The sequence below is a fragment of the Pelodiscus sinensis genome, chromosome 2, assembly GCF_049634645.1.
Source record: "Pelodiscus sinensis isolate JC-2024 chromosome 2, ASM4963464v1, whole genome shotgun sequence".
In the NCBI taxonomy this organism is placed as follows: domain Eukaryota; kingdom Metazoa; phylum Chordata; order Testudines; family Trionychidae; genus Pelodiscus; species Pelodiscus sinensis.
Window position 1 is genome coordinate 45,526,831 of NC_134712.1, and position 27,215 is coordinate 45,554,045.

Here is a 27,215-nt window from a genome sequence, read left to right on the forward strand (position 1 = left end):
ACCTAGTGTTATCATGGGCTCTTTCAGCACAGATTGTAGCCACTAAAGGATATATTGGAGATAATGCAGCACAATTAACACCTGCTGAGTTTTCACATGATTTCATTTCTTTTCAGAAGCTGTATCAAAGCCTGAACATATTGGCATGATCAACCTTTTGAAAAATTCCTGCTGGCTTTTTAGACATAAAGAACTCAGATTAGATTGTGAATAATGTATCCCTGGTGGTGTTTGCAGAAATAGAAGGAGAAAACAAAGGGTGTTCTTAACCTAGATTTGGTGAAATGGCTTTTTATAGCTTTGTCTTTTCCTTTCTAGAAGGCCATTGAACTGAATCCTAAAGATGCTACCTCAATTCATCTTATGGGCATTTGGTAAGACTGATAATTTTTTCAAACCAGAGTTTCTTTTCATAGAAGGCACTAGATATTGAGGACACTATTAACAAAGGATGTCTGAGTGTCTGCCTTACAGGTTTGGGGAGAGTCAAATCTGTAATGCCTTTTACCATTGACTTCAAAAGAGCCAGACTATAAAATGTAAATGTATTCTATGAATTAAGGCACTTGCAAAGATTGGTGTAAGAGCCGATAGGATGATTGATATACTTAAAAAATCTACACGGTCATCCTGTCTAAATATGTGATTACATTTTTACATCTGCATTTTTATTTATTTTAGCATTAATGTGAGTCTGAAAACTTAGATAGGATGAGAATCAATCTGATTGTCACTGCCCATCACTGATGAATGAGATGTGAAGGGCTGGGAATTTAACATTAGAACACGCACTGCATGTTGTGCCAAAGGAACTTGGCTGGATACCCAGCACATTTTTTCTGACAGTGAATGTGTGAACTTAAATGCAGCAGTCAGAAGAAAGAGTATGAGAGAGAAGCTATGAAGGAGAAAGAGAGAGCTCCTGAGGAAAAAAAAGCCATTTGACTAGAAAATTTGGGGTCAGCCATGGTCTATATAACCACATCAAGGCTTCCTTTCCCTCATTCCCATTCTCATTGTTTCTTCTGGAATGTCCTCAGATGGTGTTGAAAGCTTGTGGCATGTTTTGAGTCCAGATGCAGCACTTTCTCCTCCTTTTTCTGTACCTCCATCAGAGTGCCAAAGCCATTTCAGCACTGTACAAGCAATCTTAAGAATGCCCTGGTACATCTACACAGAAAAAACCTGCCAGTGGCAGTGGGTCACAGCCTGCTTAGCAGATGTAGGCTTGTGCTTCTGAGCTGAAAAGAGCTGCATAGGCACTTCTGCTGAAGTAGGAGTGTAGGCTCTGAGACCCACCTCTGTTAAAATGTCTCAGAGCCCAGGATCCAAGCGGGAACATCTACACTGCTGTTTGGCCCACTTGGCCTGGACTCTGAGGCTTGCTGTTGAGTTTGAGGGCTATTTTTTCTGTGTAGCCATATCCACGAAGATGGTGAAAATAAAGAGGATAAGAAAGGATTTATAGAATATGTGTCAAGTCCACCAATTGCTCCTTTTCATGGCTTTATTTCTAATCTCCCTTGCAAACCTAGTAAACTCCAGCCTTCCACCCAAAGTTTATGATCTTTCCCTGCTTGCCTTTCCAAAGTTTCAGCTTGCCTGAACCCCTACGTCTAAGGTAGCTTGACTTACGGGAAGAGTCTAAGGACTTATTTTGTAGGCATTGAGGCACCAACTGTTACCACATGGCACCCCTGGGGAGCCTAAAGTCCAGCTCGTTCAACCCTCTAGATGTGGTAGAGAATGCCCAGATCAAGCCCCGCCTGCCCAAGTCAGCTGACTCAGGAAAACGTAAGGGAAAAGTTGGTAGGACAGGAAATTATGTGTCATTACTTTTGGCATTAAAATGCTGCCAAAATACATCACCTTTCAAGTGGTTTGAGGGGAATCACAGACCTGGAAAGGACCTTGAGAGGTCATTGAGTTCAGCCCCCTGCCCTCACAGGACAAAGCACCATCTAGATCGGGGGGGGCAATAATTTTTGGTGGGGGGCCACTCCAAGATTTTGGTAAGTGGTCAAGGGCCGCACTTTTATGTGGAGGGGTGCAGGGTCTAGGTTGGAGGTTAGGTGCAGAAGAGTGACTGGGGTACAGGAGACGGTGTGGGGTCTGAGAGGGTATTTGGGTGACGGAGGGGGTTGTGACCTGAGTTGGGGGATTGGGGTGTAGGCTCCAGGAGGGAATGTGAGTGCAGGAGAGGATTCTGGCCTGGGGGAGGAGTACAGGGCCTGGGAGGGGGTACAGAGCCTGGGAGGGAGTTGTCACCTGGGGCAGGGGGTGCAGAGGGTTTGGATGGTGATCTGGGGAAGGGAGTTAGGGTGCCAGAGGCAGGTGCTGGTTGGGAGGAGTTTACCTAAATGTCTCCTGGCCAGCAGGCTGCAGCACCTCCAAGGCAGGCTGGGCTCCCTGCCTGCTTCAGCCCCAGTCCCTCCACATGGCTCTCAACTCAGGCTGCCCCAGGCTTTCAGGCCAATCTCTCAGTTCCAATTGCCTGTATGTTTCCAGCCAATAGGAGCTGAGAGAGAGGCTGAGGTCAGTTCCTATTGGCAGGTTGTTTCTGGCCAATAGGATCTGAGAATTGGGCTCAGGGTGGGGAGATCACACAAAGCCTCCCTCTTGCTGCAAAGTAGGGAGATGTAGGGACTGGGTTTTAAACCATGGCAGCTGCGTGTGCCTGAGGGTCGCAGCAGGGTGATCCATGGGCTGGATCCGGTGGCTTGGTGGGTCGGATCCAGCCCCTGGGCTGTATTTTTGCTCAGCCCTGTTCTAGATCATCATTGATAAATGTCTATCTAAGTTGCTATTAAATATCTCCAGTGATGGAGATTCCACAAACTCCCTAGGCAATTTATTCCAGTGTTTAACCATCCTGACAGGAGTGTCCCAGACATTCTTTTTTTAGAGTAGGGATTCAGAATCTCAACCAGTTATTCAATCAGTTCTTTACTCTTGCTCACCTTCTGTTTCATCCTGCACTAGCATTGCTAATGTTTATCAATAGCATCCTACCAAGGTTTTGCTACTTGCAAAACACCCCATGTGGGTGTTTACTTTCAACTCTCAGCCTTCAGTACGTTTCTAGACTTCTTCTGCACCTCTTTTTTCCCCCAGAAAAAGGCTGTATGTACCATTGCTTCACGTATGAGGAATTTCAAACGTTTTCTTGGCAAATCAAGGCTAATCATAAATTTGATTTATTTTCCAGAATACGGGTGTTACAAACTATCAATAGTACATATGTGCATATTTACATGTTTAAATTCTTTACACATAGGAATCTTTGCAGCATTCCCATGGGCAAGGAATAACTATTTCCATTCTAGAAATGGGGAAAATGAGGTGAACAGCAGGAATTTATTAGCCGGGATTAAAATTTAATAGTTTGGCACCCAGTCCTGTGCTCATGGTTGTAGAACATGCAGTCTCTCAAGAGCACTATAATTTTGGGGGGTTTAAAATGTAATAATCAAGAGGAACAAGCAAATGTTTTGGTCAGGCTATTATATTATCCAGCTTTAAATTTTTGAACTCACAGTTCCATATAGTATGTGGTTAAATCACTACAGTACAAGCATAAGGCTGGATCTGAATGGGAATGGTAGTTTAACTCCTTGATTTTCTCATTTAAATCGAGGTGTAGGCTGTTTTTTAAACTCTTAATGCTACAAGTTGGATTTTTATTTTTTTATTATGCAACAACGATTAGCAACAGTGGAGACACATTAATTTTGATGGAGTGATTTTGTCTTATGTAGCAGTTGCTTTGATTAATTTTTTTTAAGTATCCCAATGTTATTTAAAAAAAAAATAAACAACCCGAAGAGTCCTGTGGCAATTTAGAGATTAACAGATTTATTAGGGAGTAAGCTTTTGTCCTAATAAACTTGTTAGTCCCAAAGGTGCCACAGGGCTCCTTTTTTATTTTTTTTCCAGATACGGACTAATATGGCTACCCTATGAGACTTATGATAAAATTATTGTAACAACTCATTCAAAGACCAAGTAATATCATTACATTTAATCACATAATTGTGGGTCCCTGTCTGGATGACAAACTTTGACAGTTAGGGGTTCTGTCCAACCCCTAAAAAGTATGAACCCCAAAATAGAGGCGATATGTGAAATATATAAAAACTTTTTTGCTTGTGCTCCAGGTGTTACTCATTTGCTGAAATGCCATGGTACCAGAGCAAAATAGCTGCAGTACTGTTTGCAACACCACCAAGCTCCACCTATGAAGAGGTACTGTGTGCACATACTTGTTCCCCTTGGGCTTTTTCTTAGCAAAAATAAGCCATTAACATGTACTAGTAATAATTGTACCAATGAAGCTCACTTCCCAGAAGTGGTCAGAATGAAGAACAATACAGATGCAGTCATATGCAAAATTGTACTCATGGATGAAATACAAATTTGGGGCTGATAAAGTTGATCTGTTTAGAAATATGCCAGGCTTTATGTAAAACCAACAAACATTAATTCATTTATTCTCAAGTCAGGCCTTGCCTAGAATAGTTATGAACTGACTCATGATGTATTACTTGGCAAATATCCTTTTGGACTACGGGGCTCTGAAAGCTTGATATTAAGTCTATAAGAAATACATGAGAGCCTCCAAATTATTTTCCATTGATAATATACAGTAGAGGAGTTCTCTTAGCTCATTAGCCTAGTGAACCACCTTCTCTCAAATGCGGATGATTTAATGAAAGATGCTCACATGGGGAAAACCCTTACATAACATGTAACATGGGGTATACTAGGGATGTAAGCAACTAGTCGACTGCCCGAAAAGCCTAAGCTTATCAGGTAGTCGAGTCACTATTTGACTAGTCGTTCCCTCTCTCCCCCTCCTACTAGGGATGTATCAGAGGCAGTAACGGGGGGAGGAGGGGGGCGTCGGGGTGTGGGAGCTGGCTTAAAAGCCAGTTTGCCCCAGCACTTTCTCCACAGGGAGCCAGAGGCACAGCAGCAGTCCCCACTTGCTTGAGTCCCCACTTGCCCCAGGTTCCTCGCTGTGATGCTGCCTTTTAAATGTAGTAAGAGCTGTGGGCAGCTCTTACTGTATTTAAAAGGCAGATGTGCAGTGGGGATAGCGAGCTTTCCCCCCTTATCGGCTAATTGAGTAGTTGATAGAAATTCCATCAACTACTCAATTAGCTGATTAATCTTAAATTTAACATTCCTAGTTCATACTCAGCAATTGCTGTTAGCACAGACCACAGATAGTTGTCTGTCTAGGTTCCAATGCAGCTCTTGTCACTGGGATATCTGAACATCTATGTCAGGGGTGGGGAATCTCAGGCCCGGGGGCCTGATGCGGCCCCCAGCTTGCCTAGATCTGGCCCCTGAGGGTCTGCTCCCTTCCCCAGCATTGGGGAGCCTGTGTAGGCACTCCAGGTCCCCGCTGGCCCACTACAGGGCTGGACCACACAAACTTTACCAGGCTGGACCCCCCTTCCCCCAGGCTCTGGTGTGCAAGGGGAATGTGGGGAGTGTCTTTCTCCTTCTCAGTCGGTGAGTGTGAGTTTTTGCTTTGCTTTGTTTTACTTCCCACTTATGTGTGGCCCCTGACTGATTTTTATCTAGGTCAGCGAACCCCAATCCAAAAAAGTTTCCCCACTCCTGACCTACGTATTTTTTCACGTGATACTCAATACAGCCTCTCTCCAAGTTACGAACGAGTTATAGACTAAACACTTGGCCGTAACTCAAGCTGTTCGTAACTCGGACCCCATTGAGTTACACGCGACCGCGCTGTTCGTAAGCACGGATCGCGTTTGTAACTCGGGGACCGCCTTTACAACCGCTCCATGGGAGCTTTGGTCGTAAGTGTGAACGGTCGTAAGTCGACTGTTCGCAACTCGAGGAGCGGCTGTATTTTTATTTTCATTTCCGTTTCTGAAAATAAAATGGTTCCCTCTGCTTTTATAATTTTTCATTAGCAAATGTTTCCTCTTCATACTCATGACTATTTAATTCCTTGTGTTTTTCTCCAGATCAGACTTGAGCTATTTTTGTCCTCCATTGGCATGGAATTTTGTATGCATGCTAATGCGCCCATCTCAGTGAGATTTCTTAGCCAGGATTATTTCCTTCCTATGTTTTTTTTGTTCGGTTTGTTAAGTCTGAAGGAACTGAGACTCTGGGTATGTCTACACTTGCACCATTTTTTGAGAGGGGGATGCAAATGAAGACATTCAAAATTGCAAATGAAGCCAGGATTTAAATATCCCACGCTTCATTTGCATATTCGCGTTATGGCCATATTTCGAAATAACAGACGCTGTTAAGACTCGGTTATTTCAAGAGAAAACTCTTCTCTCGAAATAACTGGTAAACCTCATTGTATGAGGAATAAGGGTTATTTCGAGAGAAGGGTTTTCTCTTGAAATAACCACATCTTAATAGCGTCTGCTATTTCGAAATAGCACCATAACGCAAATATGCAAATGAAGTGGGGGTTTTAAATCCCAGCTTCATTCACTTCATTTGCAATTTGGAATGTATTCATTTGCATCCCTCTCTCGAAAGAGAGTGCAAATGTAGACATACCCTCAGAGAGTTTAAGAGGCTGCCCAAGGTCAAACAGGAAGTCTGAGTTATAACCATGAGTACATCACAGTTCTCCTAATGCCAGGTCTTGTGCTTTTCATTACTAGAGTACATTGTCTGCTATGTAAGGGCTTGCCCGCACAAGGAATGCGCAACAGGCTGGGACGTGTAGCTACCTTGCAGCTGCCTGAGATGCAGCATGTGTCTGTGTGGAACATGTGCCTCTTTACTAGAAGTTGCCTACTCTTATTTCAAAGTAAGGGAATTTTTTGTGCACATCAATGTCCAAATGGTGAGTTAATGGATGGCAGGCTAGTACAAGGTAGATTTTCTCCCCAGTATGCACTAAGTATTCATATAAACAAGCTCTCACATATTTCAGAGAGTGGTGATAGAATTATTTTTAGCATAATCCAGACATGAAAAATCTGTGGCTGTTTTTTTTTTCTTTTCTCTCCCCCCCCCCCCCCTTTCTATTCAGCTATGTAACTTTTTGGTCAGTTAGTATAGGGACTCTCAACAAATTATTAAATCACACTAAATGTGTTAATATTTTGGTTGAATAACTTGGTTTTGAAATTCCCATCGGGCTTTGCCCTTAGGAAACACATCTAAGTTCCAGCAGCTGTGTTTGGGTTTTCTCTTTGAACAAGCACATTTTTGGCCATAATCTCTACTAAATAATGTCTCCTTCCCTCCACCTTAACAAAACAAAACAAAACAGGGAAAGCAGCTGCATAAGCTTTGCTCCCTGGCAGAAAGCTCGTTTTTGTTGCTTGAGTTTTGATTTTTTTTAAAAATGGGCTTTTGCAACTGAAAATGAAACTTGTAAAGTGGCCACTAAATCTCACCCCTCAGAAGAAGAAATCCAAAATGGCAGCCTAGATTTTGTAGTGCTGCTGAATTCTGCAAAACCTGGCCCTGGGTTTTATACTACTTTCAAAATGAACAAAATATTAAGTGTTTTGCAGTGTCAACTCCACCCTCAAAAATGTCATCATGTTGCTGAAAATAAATTTCTGCAACATCAGCACAAAGAGCATTTTGTCGATGTTTAGTGGCTTTTTTTAAAACTAGACAGTACTTTCCCTGTAAATCATTAACAATGAACAAAAAAACTTGGTATGTGATGGCTATATATTACATGAAATAGTGGGTCAGTCTAGCATGGTAATAACAACTAGGGCCAGCAAAAGTTGCAGTGAGGTGCCAAGCCAAGGAATAAATGGACATCTAGACACAATTGCTTTCAAACCATCGTGATTAGAGCATAGGAGTAGGATAGCGTGGAGAAGGTTGTATGCTCACTATCATGACTGCTCCTGTCGAGTGTGTAAAAAGGACTTGCGTGCTGTCAAAAACAAATATAAATCTCACATATATTTCTTCAGTTGTTCTGGTATCAGTCTTAACTTCAAAGACTGAAATCAATTAAAAGTGTTGCAGTTGGCAGTGATGTACGTTTTGCAAGCTTTTATTTTACAGTGTAAAGTTATCAAATAGTAATAATAGTCAGGTAATTCAGGACAACTCATAGAACCTGATACACTTGGAAAGGAGATATTAACCTTACTACAACAGATCTTCAAAAGACCCTGCTTTGCTATTTATATGATGACTCAAGAAAAATATGCAATATTAAAAACTAGTAGACTGAACAAAACAAAACATTATTTTCTAAAGAATTCCAGGCTCTGCTTTGATGGATTTTTAAATACACGATTTTGTGGTAGTTAAATACATCTTACAAGGCTTTTTCTGTTCTGTTGACAATAAATGGCCAACAGTATATGTTGATTAAGAAAACATAGTCTTCTAATACAGGTGGGTGCTCTCAGAAATAAATTGATTAATATGGATTTAAACTCATTTAGCATTACATTACTAACTTAGACCCTTATCTTTTTCAGGCTCTAAGATACTTTCACAAGGCTGAAGAAGGTAATTTTTGTGGAGGTTGTACCTAGGATGAGTGTCTTTCCCTTGATGATACAAAATAAGCAAGCAAATACCCAGGGTTAAACATGTAGTAGTATATGTACTGATGAAACATAGTTTCAAGGTTCTTTGCCCCTACCACTTAGCTCAGTGGTGGGCAACTTGAGGTGCAGGGGCTGCATGAGGCTCATAAGAGTTGTATGTGTGATCGGTGAGACATTTTGTCAGGGTTGTCAGATTCTGTCCACATATATAAACAAAGGCAGGTGAAGTGAGGTGTGTGCTGATTACACATAACATTGCCCGTGAGAGCTATGTGCTCTCTCTGCATGCAATTAAAGCACTGCTTTATGGTTCAATTGGTACACCACGCAAATTCTGGGCATGCAAGTGAAATTAGCAAAACTACCATAACTTGGGAGATCAACTTGGTTACCACCATCTCATGGCCCACTGTGATGCAGATGAGCCACTCGTGCAGCCCACTCACCAACTTAGGTTCCCCATCGCTGACTCATTAGATGTGTTCAAAAGCTTCAGATGCCGGTCATTGAGGAAGAGGGCTGTACCCACAAAAGCTCATATCATCATCTACATGTTTTGTTAGTCTTTAAGGTTCTACTAGACTATTGGTTGTTCTTTAAGTTTTTTATTCCACATGGTTATATGCCAAGCTCCTCCCACCACAGCCCCTTTATGCAGCAGAGCTGTGGGGAATCATCAGGGCTCACCAAGCACACTGCGCATGTGCAGACCGCGCTGCACGGCCCCGCGGCTTAAAATCTACTCGCCTGTCCAGCCCTGGGAATCGTTATAGCGATTTAACCAATTACAAAGATATTCAGCAGTCTTCAGTTTGATTGAATTAAATGCACTGCTTAGTGAAATGTATGCATGTTACTTACAGCAATGCAATATTTACAGTTATTTCATAGTATTTTCACTGAGTGACCTTAGAAAAGGTGAAGAACCAGTGCAGACTACTACTCTTTCTTACTCATCAGTAGAGCTGGTTGCAAGGGGAAAGTCTACAAAAATACTTGTTTTTGGATCACTTGGGCTGCTTCATGAAGTTAATCAGGAATTATATTTTGTCATAAGAAACAGAATGAAAATTTTTCCTTTCCTTGTTTAAGAGTCAGTTTAAATACAATCAGGAGCAAAGAGTGTCTCCTGACAAAAGGAAATATTTGAAATGTTTTCTTTGTTACCTGAAGTGAAGAAACAGTGGCTAGACCCAAAGGGAGAATGATTTCCTCACTGTCCCCTGACTAGCAGTTACTAAATTGTAGCTTGCTCAGCAGTAGCTAATTATTTAATCAGACTTCTTTGAAAAAGTCTTTCCACCACAGCAGGAATGACATTAAGAACCAGTGACACGCCCCCTTGAAAAGTAAAAATATCCTTGAGACAAATTAGTCAAACAAATTAAAATATCCCGAACAAGGTGTTTACCTCAAAAAGAGAGGCATGCAAAAGCCACTGGTGACTCGATGACTACAATCTCATATAGAGAATACTCAGATATTATAGTATTGACAGCAGCAGAAAACCATAAAAGAAATTATAGGTAAAGCACTGAATTAGAAGTCTGTCAGAGCATTAGTATAGGTAGGAGATGATGATGGTGGGTTCACGATTTTAGAAAGAAAATACCGAGAGCTGGATATGAAGATAATTTGGTTGTTTTTAGTAGTTGAGGGAAAAATCTGTCCTTTGTTTCATTTGGTGCCTATCAGAATACTTAAAAGATAAATCTTATCTTCTGTTTCTCTCTTGATTGAATTGCAGGTCAGTTAGCGTATGACTTGTCTTCCCTCTCCAGGGGTGTGTCTGCACTGCAATATAAACCTAGGGTTGGTTAGAACTCAAGATGGCAGACTCTGGCTTTGTTAGGATAAGGCATGAGTGGCTATATAGTTTTATAATCCTTGGTTAGGTCCTTTTGAGACTGAATCCAGCTGCCCATATCCAAGCCTTCCCTAGTACTCTCCAAAAGCGTGGCCACTCTAGCCCTTTGTTTATAGTCCAGTTTGGGAAAACTTGACAGTCCAGAGGATACTGGACTTTTGGCAGGCCCCCTGAGCATGCGTACAGTGGGACTGCATCTCGGTAGAGTTGACTTGAACTTTGGGTCCCAGCCTGGCCAAAGCTTAGACCAGTGTTTCTTAAACTGTGTTGGATGGAACAACAGAATTAAAAATGGACAGGCGACCTTAAAGGGGCAGGCAACTTTTCTCTCTCACCCTCCTCCCCCCCTCCGGTAACTGCCCCCTGACCCTTTTTTTCCCCTCAATAACTTTCCCCTGAACCCTTTTTTTTTCCCCCCTCAACAAAAAAATCCTTGGTGTTCCTCGGTCTTAAAAAGTTTAAGAAACACTACTGGCTTAGACCCTGTGCCCCCAAGAGTGTTTGGGCACGTAGGTCTAATCCCTGGGTTAACATGATTTTTGTGTAGTTGGAAGGTGGGTTAAACCAGAGCCTGTGTGAGACCCCTGGACGTGTATTTCAGTGTAGACATACCTTAGTTGGCTGTTCAATTTACCTTTGTTGAAGATGCTAAGACCTGCAGGAGGGAATGTACTTAGAAGTTGCTGAATTGTGTCTCTCACCCTCATCTTAGCTCATCTGAACCCCCTATTCCAGGTGTGAGAGAAGATCTGATTGTTCTTGTTATGCTGTCCTCATCCTGGATAAATCTCCCTGGTGCTACTTCCTGGCTCTTGTTCATTTAACCAGGCCAAGCATGGATATTGACAGAATTCCTCAGTGTAGCAACAGAGCAGAGAAAGGATGAAGTAAAAACAGGATGTGGAGGTGTTCAAGAGCAGAATATGACCAAATCCACAAAAATATGTGCAACACAAGCAGGGATGTATGTAGTATTTTGACGTTAAATTACATGTCCACGTAGCTGCACTGTGTGGGTCCTGTATCATTCAGCACTGAATGTTTGATACATTGCATCTAAGCTTTTCCCTTTGCCTAGCTTTTTTAATTAAAGCTCATAGAAAGGCTTGCTCTATGAAAAGATTATAGTTTAGTCAGAGAACATCACTGACATCAAATTTGTACTTGCAGCTAAGGAGTTCGGCTTTGAGATGTTTGAGTTATAAAAAAATACAAATGGGGAAATACAGAGTTAGAGTGTGAGTCCGTTTGTTCAAAAGCTCCTACTAAATGGTAAGTGCAAGGACCACCAAATGTGGGATGCACCTTGCTCTTATCCTAACTTACAGCAAGGCCAGGGCAACGGGATGTGCATGGAATGTGAATAGTTTCACATTAGATGGAAAGGGAGGGGAGGTAATAGCAGGGACGATTATACTCACAAAAGACCACAGGGGAGCAGCTGCTGGCTGACACCACTAACTGTCTCCAGGGAGCAGCCACCTACTGTGCTGTGTGGCCCCAACAGACCCTGGCTGGCCCCGGGGAGCAGTCTCCCACCATGGCCACGACCCCTGCTGCCATCATGCCGCAAGCCCTGCCCCATCAAGAATCCAGTGGGAGACCTGCACCGCCACACACACACACACACACAATCCCAGACCAACTCTAGCGAGAAGCCAGCGCTTCCCCCCTGCCAGCCCCAATTCCAGGTCAGCCTCAGGGAGAAGCCATCAGGAGGCTGTCTTCCCATCTCCCACCCCGGGCTGGCCCCATGGAGAAGCCAGCAGGTGGGACTGCATGGTCCCTGCCTCTCCAGGATAAGAGTGGGCATGTGCGCACACACTTTTAAAAAGAGTGGCAAGTCAGAGGGCTGCAATTCTGCCCTCCATTATAGTCACAGACTGTGTGACTGCATGGATAAGAGCAGAATGTGGCAGCAAGGCTGCCACTAACAGCTATAAATGCAATAGTAGAAAATCTCAAACCCTAGCAATTCAGTTTCTTCATTTTATGACGATAAAAGCTGTCATGTTGGAGTATCCCAATTCATTGAACACATCATGTATGCAGGACACTCCACATTTTCAGAATAGCAGTGCTTCAAACGTAGGGTTGTATACTGAATCTAGCATATGTGTATACTAGAAGATTTAGCTGGCATTGCTCAGGTCCTTAACTCAAATGTTTTGTTTTTCATCATTTACATAATTCTTCTGGGGTGGGGCTAGGGATGAGGGGTTCAGTATTCAGACTGTCTTGGGGAGAGAAGACAACCCCAACCTTCTCTCACCACAGCACTTTGGGGCTGGGAAAGTGGTGCACATCCCCCAGCTAGGGGACAGACACAAACAGGTGCACAAACAGACAAACTCTCTGAAGTATATAGTAGATAGCTGTCCAATTCTCCACCTCTGCCCCCTGCTGGCCCACTGGGAATATAGTTGTTGAGGATATAGTTACTGCCTCCCTGTGGTCATTCTACAGTAAAACTGTCCCTCCTAAAAGATCCCTCCCTTTTTTCATTACCTTTTTATAAGAAACAATAGAATTCCTGGCACATCCCACTGTCTTTGGCACAACCAAACCCTTATCTTGCTTTAAGTTATGATAAGAGGAAGCTGTAACCGAAATTTGGTGATCCTAGCTCTTACCATTCAGGAGGAGTTTTTGAACAAAGAGACTCACAGTCAGATGCACATTTCTAAAATATATAGTAAAGAAGATAAAGAATAAGGCAGGTAGCCTGATGGCTGGAACAGGAGACTGAAGTAGAACATCCTAGTTCTATTCCTAGCCCTGCTGTGATTTACTGTGATTTCTACCTATTTCCCCATTTTATGAAGTGATGTTTGTCCCTGGGAGGAAAGGTGCATAAATGGATGCCTCCTACTAGCAATCTGAATATTAACAACTTCTGGTTAATGGTAACACTTAGCTGAGTACCAGTTCCCTTGCATTGGCTTTATTGTTAATAGGGTTTGGATTTTGATGACAGTGATGCCTCTTATTAAGCATTCTGTTGACATGCCTTCCCTGGCTGCAGCCCTAGAGGAGGTAGCAAGCAGAAAGATAATAGAGAGGTCACCAGCAGCTTTGTTGCTGAGGGCTTCTGTGAAGAGCTGGAGCTCCCATCTGGCCTCAGGCTGCACACGGCATTTCAAAGTGGCAACGCCGCGTGGAGCCCAGGATCAAGCAGTGCCCCGCTGGCCCCATGCTCCCCATAGCGCTTTTGCCTTTGAAATGTAGCAACAGTCCTAATGAGAAATCACTTTCTGCCCAGAAAGCTTATGTTCTAAAATCTGTGGCCAAAACAGAAACACTGCACAGAGCGGACAGACCTTTAAGAGCGTTTGACCAGATAAAAATCCTGTCTTACGGGGTGGGAGGAGTATTTTTGTTTCCTTTTTCTGAAAACAGAGACCCTCTGTACTTTCTTCGATGATATCAAATTTTTCTCCCCTCCTCAGGTGTTAGCAGCATCAGCGTTATCTACGTGCAGCTCTCATCCATGGCTCCTAGAGCGGAGGAGAAAGTGTTAGTGAAAATAGGTATAGGTTGAACCTCTCTAGTCCGGCACCCTTGGGACCTGACTGGTGCCAAACTAGAGAATCTGCTGAACCACGGGAGGTCAATAGTGTCTAGCAGCATTATCAACACTTCTACTGCTTACTGGGCTCTGAGAAGACATTTAGGGGTAAGAGCTAAATAACAGCACAGAACACTGAGAGCCAGGACTGGTGGTTGTAAACAAACTTTATGGGACTGTGGGAAACTTGGCCACACCCATGTTAAGTGGACATCTAGCTGACTAAAATCATGCTGGGCCATGGATGTTGCCAGACCAGTGTGTGCTGGACTAGAGAAGTTCAACCTGTATAAGTTCCTTTTTTCCCTGGCACATGTTGAGTGTGCTGTAGGCGCACACCTGGAGAGCATTGCAGCATTAGGGCATAGGAAGAGGAGCCACTGATGCTGGCTGTAGACTTTTCATTTCCTGTAGTCCGGTAGCAAAATTAATTTCCATATTAATGATAATTAACTGAGATGGCTGCAGAATTTGGGTCTGTTGGGCACCACAGTATGCAGGGCCCAGCACGGTAAGTGAAGTATTTACATTTGTTCATGTTAAGGGCTGGCTCTTCTTTGAGCCAAAAAATGTAACTACATTAAGTATCTTGCAAGTGTAAATGTTTCATCAAGTCACAATATTTAGTGGTTTGGCTTGTATACCCTCCTCACGACAGTTCTTATTTAAAGCTGGAAAAATGTCTCAAAGCGGGGGACAGTTGTTTTTTGTCTAAAATCAGTATAATAAATGAGGCAAAAATATCTTTCCCTCTTCTGTCATTTTGTATAGCTGATCCAAACTTCTACAGCAAAAATTTGCTGCTTTTAGGGAAGACATACATGAAGTTAAACAACAAAAAGATGGCTCTTTTGTGGCTAACAAAAGCCAAAGATTATCCAGCACATACAGAGGAGGATAAACAGGTAGGAAAAATAATTTAAGAACTGTCATAATGTAAGTATGTGGAAAAAACATGTATGGTACTTCAGTGGCTGAACATCTGTTCAAATAAGATTTAATTTGATTTCTGGAACTGCTTTGGATCCCATCTGGGTATGAACAAATCTTAATGTGTTAGTAACCATATTTCTCTGAATCTTTGCTTCTTGGACACAGTAATCTATTAATATGAAAAAGTAATTGACTCTTTACATGAGTTTTTGTGGTATTAACAATTGTCCAATCTAAATTACTGTCCTTTTATGGATACCCAGTTATGTTGTCGCTGGAGAAACACTGGTATTCAAGAGTTCCTGTCAAATAATGTACTAACAGTAGGTATCAAGTGCTGTATGCAATTTTGATAACAGGATTATCTCCTCGGGGCTCCAGGCAAACCCTTCTTTAAAAACACAAATGTCCTTACCCTTCCACCCCTCAAAAACTAGTGAGTACTGTAATGCTACAATCACTTAACTGTGCAAACAGGATTAAATACAGAACAACTTAGCTAGGAAGTTTGAACAGGGAACCTCGTGCAGAAAACTAATTTATAAGCAAGGAACAAATTTCCATTTCTGCTGGAGGCTCTGAGTCTCTTGATATGAATCCTGTTTAGCAGTTAGCCTGGTATTTGGAGGGTATTTGGACAAGGTAAACTTATTTGTCTCTTTGGAGTCATGGCTCTTAGGATCTGTTGCCTGCATATCAAATCTGAGGAAGAACTGACATTACTGAAATGTCAGAGGCAGCAGCAGGAGGTGAGGGGGAGGAGACGGGAGGCTGCCACGAAGAAGCCTTTGTCCATGGAGGGGTTTCATTGAGGGACTCCACCTGGTCAGGGGCTCTGCCACCCCATGCTACTGCTTCTGTATCAGAGGCAGCAGCATGTGGCAGCAGGTGGGAGTTGGTCTGCACAGGAAGCTAATTTTTAAACTGGCTCCCCTTATGGACTGGTTCCCACCTGCCATCCTGCACTTCTGCTGGCGAGGCAGTAGCGTGGGGTGGCAGGGAGTTCCCCAGGAGTGGGGCTGGGAGCGCACTTGCTGCTGGCCCCGCCCCAGGGACTATCAAATAGTCATGAAACTACTAAACTTGACGTGGTTATATGACTATTCAGTTACACTCTAACATCCCTAGTCCATAGTGTGCAACAAATTGCCACATGACCATGTATTAAGCAACTACCATCATAAGTCTGGCTTCTCATGGCCAGGATTATTAAAGTATTAAATGAGGGAGTGGCAAGCTATAAATCCTAGAAAAACTGCTGACCTCAAATACTGGCTTGTTAGCTGTTTGTTTGGTTCTGAAACATCTGATTTAGTTACTATCAGTGATAGGATAACAGATCCACTTGGTGCTGTTTTTAGTGTGGTTCCTAAAAGTGCTGTTTCTGCTATTGTGCAGTTCACTTCTAGTGGAGAGAGTTACTGTGTGTAGTAAATGTCTGTTTAGGGAGGGTAAGTACTGCAGTTAAGCAATTAGGCCAGGAATTAGCAGAGATTGAATCCTGGTTGTGCTATGAGGGTTCTGTACAATATTTAGTAAAACACTCAACTTCTATAGCCTGGTTTCTTCTACATCTTTGATATCATAATTCCCTTGTAAGACAAATTTTAAGCACTTGGGGTATGTCTAAACAGCAAAGTTATTTCGAAATGACAGCCCTTATATCGAAATAACTTTCCTAGCGTCTACACAGCCAAACTGCAGAGCGCTTATTTCAAATTTGGTAAACCTCATTCCATGAGGAATAATGCCACATTCGAAATAGCTATTTTGAAATAAGTGCTGTGTGGACACTTATATCGAAAGAGGGGGCCTTCAGCCTTCCCAGGGTACCCCGGTGGCCACTCTGGCCTCAACCAAAAACACTTCTCTCCTTCCCCCCCCATCCCCAGAGCCCTTAAAGGTGTAGACTCTGGTCACAGTGCCAGCTCCAAGCCTGCCAGCCCAGAGCCAGCAGTCACTGCCCCTGACCCAGTGGCTGCAAAACATGAGCCAGCAAGCCACCGGCAGCCAGCCCTCCACCGCTTCCCAGGAGCAGTCTGCCAGCTCCTAGGAGCCTGCTAGGGCCCAGAGAAGGCAGGCGCCTTCCTGGTTCAGGGTGGAGATTATGGACTTTATTCAGGTTTGGGGGGGATACCCCCAGCGTACATGATCTCTGCACTAGACGGAGGAACACGGCCATCTAGTGCAGGATAGCTGCCAGCCTGGCCACCAAAATCCACATGCGAACCCAGGAGCAGATTTGTATGACAATGAAGTTGGTCCGGGAAGACCCCCCAACCCTAATCTTCCCCCCCCCTTTCTTCCCCATGCTTCCCCCTTTCAGCTCCCTCCTCCCAGGTTTCCCCCTCCCCTTTTCCACCCTCTCTTCTCCCCTCACCCACCTCCTTTCCCCAGTCTCACCTGAGTTTCATTCCCTCCCCCCCCAATTTTGTTAAATAAAGAAGAGTTTGTGTTCATGAAAATATATGTATTTTATTTGACATCAGGAAGGGGTAAGTGGAAGGATGTGAGGGAGGAATGAGGTACAAGCCCCCAGTGAGGCAGACCAGAGAGGCTCTTAGTGCTCCTCAGGGTGGAAGCTCTCCCGCAGGGCCTCCTAGATAGCGATAGCCCCCCGATGGACCTCCTGGATGGTAGCCTGCAGAAAGTGCAGCCAAGCTTGCAGCAACGTGTCCAAGAGAAGCACCAGAGTGCCCAGGGGCAGCTCCAGCTCCATGTTGCCGAGTGCTGTGGTGTCCCAAGTGAGGGCAAACAGAGCACACAGAGAAAAAATGCTTTGCTGTCCCTCATCGAGGTAGACAAGCAAGCAGGGAAATCTGAGAACTGGCTGTCCAGATGAGGTGGGGGTCCCTTTAAGTACAGACCTCAGATAGCCTCAGGCAGTAGCCCCACACAGTAAATCCTGACCTGGTGCCCTGCTGGACCTGGTTCCGGCCGGCCTTAAATGTGATTCAGAGTCCATTCAGTGCGGATGCGCTATTTCGAAATGCATTTTGTGTATAGATGTGTTATTTCAAAATACACTGTAGCGTAAACATACCCTTGGATAATATAAGCACAAGGGCTATAGAAAAACCTGTAAATAATGTTCATTTTTTTAAATTTTAGGTACAAAAAGAAGCTGTGGAACTACTCAATTCTATATGAGTTAAACTATTAAGAAGAAATATTACTGTGACTCAAGCACAAGCCAAAATACTCGGCTGTTATTAAAATTAATGTGACCATTCAACTGTATTTTTAATAAAGCTACTGTCAGCTACTTGATACAAAAGTAGTATGATTATCCCTAGATTACAGGTGGGGATGCTGAGGAAAGAGGGAAAGTGACTTGCTCAAGGTCGTCCAGGAACAGAACCCAGCTTCCTTGAGGCCCAGGTCAGTGCTCTATCCTCTAGGCCAGTAGTGCCCAGGGCTGGGAAAATTTTGGTTGAGCCACAAAAAAAAAAAAAAAAAAAGCACATGGGAAACACTTTGTTGCTGCCCCTTTAATTTAAAGCACCTGCCATTCCCCCCTGCCCCTGTCAGGCACTGAGCCAGGAAAACAAAGTGGCACACAGCCCAGCACTACAACCCCCAGGAAGATGACGGTGACTCCCAAGGGGGTTGTGATTCACAGGTTGCACATTGCTGCTCTAGGCACAGCCACAGGTTGGAAAACCCATTAAAGGATGTTCTCTGATAGTAGGACTCTAATCCAAAGAGGGTTTTATTCAACTAATTGTCATAGGGAAACATCAAATATTACATATAATGATTGTTTGGGGCCAAGGTGTAGGAGAATCCTTCACCAGGTGCTGAAGGTTTTAGAGATGATAATGCTAAATCGATTAAAGAAATATTCTAATACTATTCATATATTCAGTCTTCCTGGCTATTTGTACACAATTGCTAAGGTCCCTCTTACTTACTGCTGGTAGGACCCTCCCAGGTGATCATGGTCCTGCTTCCTAGAGCCTCTTGTCTACTTGTAACTCTTCCTCACCCCACCAAGAAGCATAGGGATCTGAGAGGAAAAGAGTGACCAAGATGCCAACAGGAGTTTGCTGGCACAGAAAGGAAGGTTGATATTTTCACAGGAAGGAAAAAAAAGGATCAGAACGATTTGCAGAAAGTCACATTGATTCTATTGTTTCCTTTCTCCTCTGCTTGAAATCTTTTGGCAGCTTTTCTTTTCTCACAGGTCCTCTTCCAAATTTAATCTCCTGCCTCCTACACAGTACTGCATAATGCAGGACAATTGAGCTCTAAGCACACTGAATGGTGCTTTTGCCAAACTGAAGAAGTGAGTTGCACTCACGAAAGCTCATGATATCTAAATCTATTCTTTATAAGTTGCCTTCAAATAATACTACCTGAGTGCCTGCTCTTATACTGGCTAAAGGCTTTCCGGTAATGGTGTTTTTAAACTGAACTTGTTCTTGGAGGTGGTCAACATTTGTCTTTACTCCTTTTTTTACTATGATAAATTATCACATTTGGTTGGGAGAAGGGAGGCCTTGATGTCTTATCAATCATCCCTATTATGTGTAATCTTGGTGGAGGCTTATTCTCTTCTTCAGTGAAGATTATTGGCTTAGAGTAATACCACTGTCAAAGTAATAAAAAAGGTACATTTTGTGATGTGCTGTCTTTGCTTTTTAATGTCATCTTCACTTATAGATTCTTTGGATTCAGAATTTGCAGTAGGTCAGAGTATTCTTTAGGGTAAATAAATAAGGCTCAACTTTACTATACAGTAGTTAGCTTTTAGACATCATTTAGGCAAACCATATATACTTAGTTCTCCAATAGTTTTTCTCTTCAATTTAATTGGATAAATCAATAATTACAGTGAACTCAACCATTTAATTTAATGTACCATATCATTAATGAAAGTAGCTCAGTTACTTTGAGCAGCATGGCAGAGTAATTAAAGTGGTGAAAAAATATTGATGCATTTAGGCATAGTAAATAATATGATAGAAGAACATTAAGCCAATCAGATCACAGCTTTTATCAAAGCCATTTACAAGTTAACAGCTTCCCAGTAAATTGTGCATTTTGAATGACAAAGCATAACACAATCCAATATATAGAAAAATAAAATTTTGGTAGAATTGCTATATTGATAACATACAAGAACAGATATAGCAATATTTTTCTGCATTTACGCTTTTAACAGTGCAATATGATAGATATGTTACAGAAATGTTTTAATCACATTCTAAAATCAGTTGTGTGTACAAAATTATGTATAAGTTAAATTTAATGGAATTTACAGTGAATATTGAAAGCATGATACAAATGGTACTTTTTAAAATGTTCTTACTCTATAATAAGGAAGCACTGTTTGCTAAAAGTAGCATTTAATATAATTCACATCAGTAAGATTTTATAATTTGTTACATCTTTGCAGTTCAGCAAATGTCCCCAATACTGGAAAAAATAAATCATTTTATGTTACTGTGCATTTAGGACAAAAAACTTTTGCCTATGAAAAAGATTGACAAGATATAGGCATATTTATTTCATTCAGATACACCTGAATTTTTACATGAACTTAAAAGGGATGAAAATATTTAATAGAAAATTATTAGTTTAATGTGCAAAGCTTATGTAACTGTTGTTCCATTTGGGTTCTCTAGATCCATAAACAAAACTGAACATAAAAGCAGCAGAAATTCACATTACCTTTCATGTATTCTTAAATCTCAAATTACATTAGTTTACATCATGAAATTGTAAAATACACAGATTTAAAAAAAACCTGTAAGACACCAGACCAAGAGAGAATGTGTTAAGAGTTTCTCTTTTATTCTTTAAAGATTACCTAACATCGTCTTGGTAATAACCCAAGATATTATGTAAACAAATTTCAATGCTGCTCATGAATTAAAATGTTCTGTTCAGTTCCTACAATACGTCAGAAGAGTGGCACCAATTGCTTTTAATATTAATCACATTCATCTTACTGTACATGACTCTTGTGCAAGTAATCAAGGTTTTACTCATGACCTTGGCTACATCAGTGTAGTAGTGAGGATATCAGCTCTTGTATGTATTTAAAAAAAAAAAAAAAAAAAAAAAAAAACCTGAACTGACAGAATTTGGCACTCTGTCATCCCAAAAAGCGAGCAGCATTTTTCTACATACTTAGGATACATTTGGCCTAAGCTTTTAACACCTTTTAGAACAGCCATGCAATAAAACAATCTTGGAGATGTTGCATAAAGTGAGAACACAGAGCAGTTTACACATTTTTCTGTATAATAAAGCCAAGATAAAGCAAATCCCCAGGTCCTTTAGAATTACTGCTATGTTTCATACACTTAAAGCTCTATAAAACTAGAGCCCACTACAGAGAGAGAGAGAGAGAGAATGTGTGAGAGCCTGTGTGTACACACACATATTTAATATATTTTTAAATAAAGTCTTGTCTGCTTTCAAAATTTATGTTTTGTTTATCCCTGGTCAGTCTATTGAATGGGCAATAAATAAACTAGACACGGCTGAACTGTTTTGCATATCTCTGTGGAAGAACTGAAAACATTTATACTTTAGAGTTCCAGAAACATTACTGTACAGAACAAACAGCTTATATACAACTAAGTGTGCAATTTTAGATGGCTGGGCCATTTAATAATGCAATATATCATTTTTGACAAGAAGCCACTTCTACTCTTGACCAAATCCCTCCGTTTCTTCAATTGCAAAGAGCAGCTTCTCTTTTAGCTGTTCATAGCTTTTATATGGGGGCAGATCCAAACGATTAAAACTGGAAAAAAAAGAAGAGAAGGGGAGAAAGGAGGGAAAAGAAAAGTTTTATAAATTTGTCTAAATCCACTTAGAATATTGTAGATACAATTTTGCTTTTTAAGCATATTGCCAAAGTAAACTGTTAGAAATTTTATATACTCAGGTTTATGGGTGTGAACACAGGAATGGGAGGGAATCAGGAGTTTCGATGTCAGTGTACTAATTGGGCAAGTCATCTACAAGCTGCTTTACTAGGCACTATTCATTTTAAGTGTTTTCAGATGCTTATATCAAACAGCTACATATGCAATGATTGTACTTCATCCAAAATTTTCTTGAGCTTTAAAAAGCGTATGTGGATCAGGTGCATAAAACTCTAGTTTGGTTACTGGAAGTGTCTGAATATATTTAGAGTACAGTTTACACTCAGAGAACTATTCTTCTTGGAAAGATTTAGTCACAAGGGATTCTTTTGAGAGCTAAATTATACACACAGAATTTAAAGAGTCTAAAAAAGCTTTTTATTCAGACCTTTTGCAAAGTCTGAAATTATATTTAGCTAATCCTCATTTCACCCTAAAGTTCAATAGAGAAACTATAATCTGATCAAATACATCCTATTTCGTGTAGAATAACACACAGAAAAGTTTATAAGAAAATATGTGTAATTACAACCATGTGCCCATTTTTACTGTGCAGTAGAAATATGCATAACTCTTGTGCAGACTATGTGAAGGAGTCTCATTTTTTGGTGAGAAAAGGTTCACTCGAATGTTTCTGAGATAATCATGTCTGAGAAGTAAAATGGGTGAGTCTTAAGCCTACTTGCACTGAAAATCCCACATGCCATCACTGTGCTGACTCAGCCTGTTACAGATGCAGCTAAATCAAGAGAATGCTTCTGTTGACCTAGCTGCCATTGCTCAGGGAAGTGGTGTTCCTGGAGGAACAAATCCTTCTGTCTCTGGGTTATGTCTACAGTATGGGGTTATGTTGACATAGCTACAACACTGGGATTATATGACTCTTGACCTCTTACTGTTAGACATGGCCTTGCTCTGATCTTTGGAGTAGAAAAAGCAAGATCATAAGGGGACTCTAACAGAGCCATGTAAAACATGTTATGAAAAGCCAATGTCTTCATCTGAGATACCTATTATTAATTCTGGCATGAGTGGGGAAATTCCATTTCCAGGGGCAATTACACCTGGAAACACTTCTTCTGAAATTCTTACTTCTGAAATTGCTGGCCATGCTAAGTCCACTTCTTCTGCCATACATAGTCAACCTGTGGAACTCCTTGCCACAGGTGGTTGTGAAGACCAGGACTTTAACAGGGTTCAAAAAAGAAATAGATACATTCATGGAGGTTAGGTCAATCAATGGCTATGAGCCAAGATGGGTATGAATGGTGTCCCTAGCCTCTGTTTATCACAGACTGGAAACGGAGAGGAATCACTTGATGATTACCAGTTCTGTTCACTTGCTCTAGGGCACCTGGCATTGGCCACTGTTGGCAGACAGGCCATTGGGCTAGATGAACATTTGGTCCAACCCAATTCTTATACTTCAAGGGCCTGTTGGCTACCATGAGTGGCTAAAGACCCATTCAAAGAAATAACTCCATATGCAGAAAAACAGGATGGGGGAGCTTGCAACAAGGAACAAAAAAGGTAGATATGTTCTCACCAATATGCCAGAAGAAGAAACAGTTACTCTCCTACCATAGAAGTGTAACAAGTACAGGGAACCTGAGTCTGCATGGGGTAAGACAGCGAAGACTGAGGAAAGCATCCAGATCCTAGGATGCCATTTGAAGTTCTGAGTATGTGTGCTTGTTCCAATCACTTTAAGAGGGTCTTGATAGTATTTTGCACAGACGTATTCAAAACATTACCCTATGATGAAATATCATATAACAACTGGCTCGAATACTAACTTAGCTCTTTAGCAGAAACAATGGCTTGCTCTTGGAAGCAAAAATAACTTGGGGGTGAGGGACACAGAGTAAAATAAAGGGTTTTATCTTATAACTCTAAAGTATCTTAACAGTACCCAAAATAATACAAATACAGATCATACAAATCAAATGAACAACAATGGAAGAGACATTTTCAGTAGTGGGAAAGTCACTCTAAATCAAGCAACAGATGGGAATCAGGGAGAGAAATTACAGGCTGATGCAAGTAACCCAAATTAGCTTACTATGGAATCAACAGTATCATAGGTACAAGGGACGTGGTCTTAAACTAATGAAGAAGAACAGCAGATACAATGTCAGTTTACATTTATTCATTGTTTCAATATTAAAACTTACCAAGTATGACTTCTTGGTAACCAGGTCTCCTTTCCAACTTTTTCAATACAAAATTTCTGAGGACCATTACTTCCTGAATCAAGATAATAGATTACATTTAAATGTTTTTAAACCGATAGTAGTGTAGTTAGTGTACTTATTAATGTATGTTAATGCTAGATGAAATGAAGGATTAAGAAACGAGCAAAAGATTGTCACATGCTCAGAATAAACATAGGATCTGGAGATTGCAGGAGTATACTTTATTGACATACTTACCCATAAGCTCAGCAAAACCCCCCAGTGGTAACCGGCAAGTACCAGTGACAAATTGCAGCAGTCGCATGCGAACCTCATTGTCTGTGTCTTTTACAAACTGGGCAACAGAAATTTAGTATTACTTTAAAACAAAACTGAACAATACTATGCCAATATAGCTAGAGGAAAAATAATATTAAACATGTAAGAATAAAGTACTTGGAAAGCTATGATTGCATAACAAACCTGTAGAGAACAAAACACAGTGCATTATATATATTATATTTCACAGTGATATGGTGGCAAACATGAAGGTATTGATTCTGGGTTGCATGCACAAAAGAATCACATCACTGCTATGCACTGAGGGCTGGAAACACCTGTGAGTAGACAGCCTAATACATTATAAATGAAAACTCAGAGGAGAAGTTATTTACCCTTTATAGTAACCGGACTCAAAAATGTTTGTCTCTGTGGGTGCACCACTTCAGGTACACATGAGGCCTGTGCACCTTCGACTGGGAGCTTTTAGCACCAATGCCTGTTTGATCCTGCATATACATTCTAGCTATCCTCTTACATGTATATAAGCAAACCATTCTTAGCAGTTCCTTCTCTATCACTAAGTCCCACCAAGAAAAGACTCCAAATGGACAGGAAGAAAAGGTGGGTAGTGGAACACAACAGGGACAGGTATCTTGAAAAACTCCAATTACTATACAAGATAAGTAACCTCTCCTATTTCAAGGTCTGATTCAAAACTGTCTGCACAACTGCAGTCCCACCAATTGAGTGTCTGTCTGCATGGGCAGCGAGTTATATGGGCTTGTGATGCCTTGGCTCCAGCAATATCCAAAGCCGGGGGCCCTGGTCCAGCAATATTTGGAGCTGGGTCTCTCCCCCACGGCCCTACCTGGAGCAGGCCCCGACCCCCATCTGCCAGCCCCCCCACGCGTTCTCCATCCCCAGAGCATCGCTGTGATGGGGGCCTCACCCCCCCACACTAGCCCTGCTGGCAGCGCTGAGCTCGCGGTCAGCAGGCTGCCGCCATTTTGGGCTTGCAGCGCATGCACAGGGGTGGCCAGCGGAGAACCCCCGTCCAGTACATGTGCACACCGTCTGGGCCAGAAACCGGCGGGCTGACAGACCCAGGGGAGACCTGGCCAGCCAAGGGCGTGCTGGCGCTGGAAGAAGGCGCCGGTATTTAAAAACGGCAGAGGCGGACGAAAGGGGGGAAGGCAAAGAGTGAATGGCTGGCCTGCCTGCGGGAGCCCCCTTCTTACCCCAAGAGGCCGCCAGAACACCTGGGGAGGGCAGATGTGCTGGAAAAGGAGACTGTGCTCCAGGGATCCGGTACCGATCGGTAGGGTTACCGGGTATGCTTAAAAATATACCGGCCACACCTCATGGGGGGTGGAGGGGGGCGGAGACCAGCTGGGAGGGGGGGGGAGGGGACAGAAAGAAGAGTTGGCAGGGAGGAGGGGTTGGAGGCTGGCTGGGGCAGATCATGGGGGGGGGGGTCTGACGGGAAGCTAAACTGGTTAGTGGGGGGAGGGGGTCAGGCAGAGTGGGGCTGGCCAGGGGAGCTCAGGAGAAGGGGAGAACTTGCCGCCGGAGGCAGAGCTGGCGGGGGGTGCAGCAGGGCTTGCTGGGGAAGATCAACCAACCGGCAGGAGGTAGCGCTGGCGGTGGGGCAGGGGTTGGGTACAGCCCTGAGCTCCCCTCCCCTTAATGATTTATAAGAGATTTATTAATAATTTGGGTGCCACAGTGGCACATCAAAACAAGCCACATGAACTCAGTACCGGTGCACAACACAAAATCCATTCTGCTCCTGGGAGGAAACTCTTAGGCTATGTCTACACTGGCAGTTTCTTGTGCAAGAACATCTTGTACAAGCAGTCTTGCACAAGGGATCTTGTACAAGCAGTCTTGTGCAAGAACACATCCACGCTGCCATGTGCAAGCTGTGCTTTTGCACAAGAGCATCCATGGCAGTGTGGACACACTCTTGCGCAAGAAATCCCTGCCGAACATCCACACTTCCCTCCTGCGCAAAAGCTACGCTCTTTTCTAACAGGTATAAGCTCTCTTGCACAAGACGCCCTCTTTTCCCACGCTGTACTGTAAATTTCCTTGCACAAGTGCAGGCGGGCAGTGTGAATGCTCTGTGAGTTCTTGCACAAGAACGGCTGTACTTGTGCAAGAAGCCACAAGTGTAGACATAGCCTTAAAGGAAACACTTCCCCCAGCCTCTCTGCCCCTGAGTTAATATCATAGAATAGTTGCATGAAGGGGGTTTGGTGGGGGCAAAACTAATCCCTGCTGGTAGAAGGATGGTGGGAAAAGCCCTTCAAGAGGGGTGACATGACACCTTTTACTTCTGGTCACGTGTCCATCTTGCCCCGAGTGTGTTACCTCCAGAGGCATGGCTAATGGGGGGGCCAGAAGGCATGGCTAATGGGGGCTGGGACTTTCCCTGCTTCCTCCCCATTGCTAGAGGTTTTTCTCACTGCCTTTTTCCTTCCAGGGCCTTTCCCCACTGCCAGTCTTTCACTATGGCAGGGAAAGATTAGGCAGAGGGACAATATGCTATTAAAATTTATAGTGTGGAGTTTCAGACACTGCTTGCGGGAACATCCAACTGTGCAGGATATAGATCCTAAGATTCTGGTATGTCTGTACTTAATATGCCTAGGCACTGCATCACCATCCACAATGCTATTTGTGCTTGTGTTAGCTACTCATGGGCTACGTCTAGACTGGCCTCTATTACGAAATAGCCATGCTAATTTCCAACTTTGGAATAGGGAAATCCGCGGAGGATTTAAATATCCCCCGCAGGATTTAAATAAACATGGCCACCGCTTTTTTTCCGGCTTGGGGAAAAGCATCTAGACTGGCGTGATCCTCCGGAATAAAGCCCTTTTCCGGAGGATCTCTTATTCCTACCTGAAAGTAGGAACAAGAGATCCTCCAGAAAAGGGCTTTATTCCGGAGGATCGTGCCAGT

The 27,215-nt window shown here is 42.6% G+C and overlaps 2 protein-coding genes across 8 annotated transcripts in view; one reads left to right on the forward strand and one right to left on the reverse strand.

The window, feature by feature from the left end:
• RMDN1 (regulator of microtubule dynamics 1) overlaps positions 1 to 18,584 on the forward strand; it is a 39,074-nt gene extending 20,490 nt beyond the window's left edge. For 3 of the 4 annotated variants that reach the window (XM_075920438.1, XM_075920437.1, XM_075920440.1), the window contains 5 exons: positions 319 to 374; positions 4,158 to 4,245; positions 8,469 to 8,499; positions 14,747 to 14,880; positions 18,020 to 18,584. In XM_075920438.1, coding sequence (XP_075776553.1) covers positions 319 to 374; positions 4,158 to 4,245; positions 8,469 to 8,499; positions 14,747 to 14,880; positions 18,020 to 18,058 — 348 coding nt within the window. In that variant the 3' untranslated portion in view covers positions 18,059 to 18,584. Of the gene's footprint in view, positions 1 to 318; positions 375 to 4,157; positions 4,246 to 6,665; positions 6,786 to 8,468; positions 8,500 to 14,746; positions 14,881 to 18,019 lie in introns of those variants that run through there. The other variant, XM_075920439.1, reaches the window with a different exon arrangement.
• Positions 18,585 to 20,954: 2,370 nt separating this feature from the next.
• The window catches only part of WWP1 (WW domain containing E3 ubiquitin protein ligase 1), a 162,124-nt gene continuing 155,863 nt past the window's right edge, over positions 20,955 to 27,215 (reverse strand). For all 4 annotated transcript variants that reach the window (XM_006112979.4, XM_014581648.3, XM_075920431.1 and 1 more), the window contains 3 exons: positions 24,225 to 24,321; positions 23,967 to 24,039; positions 20,955 to 21,668 (listed from right to left, as the gene is read on the reverse strand). In XM_006112979.4, coding sequence (XP_006113041.1) covers positions 21,569 to 21,668; positions 23,967 to 24,039; positions 24,225 to 24,321 — 270 coding nt within the window. In that variant the 3' untranslated portion in view covers positions 20,955 to 21,568. The remainder of the gene's footprint in view (positions 21,669 to 23,966; positions 24,040 to 24,224; positions 24,322 to 27,215) is intronic.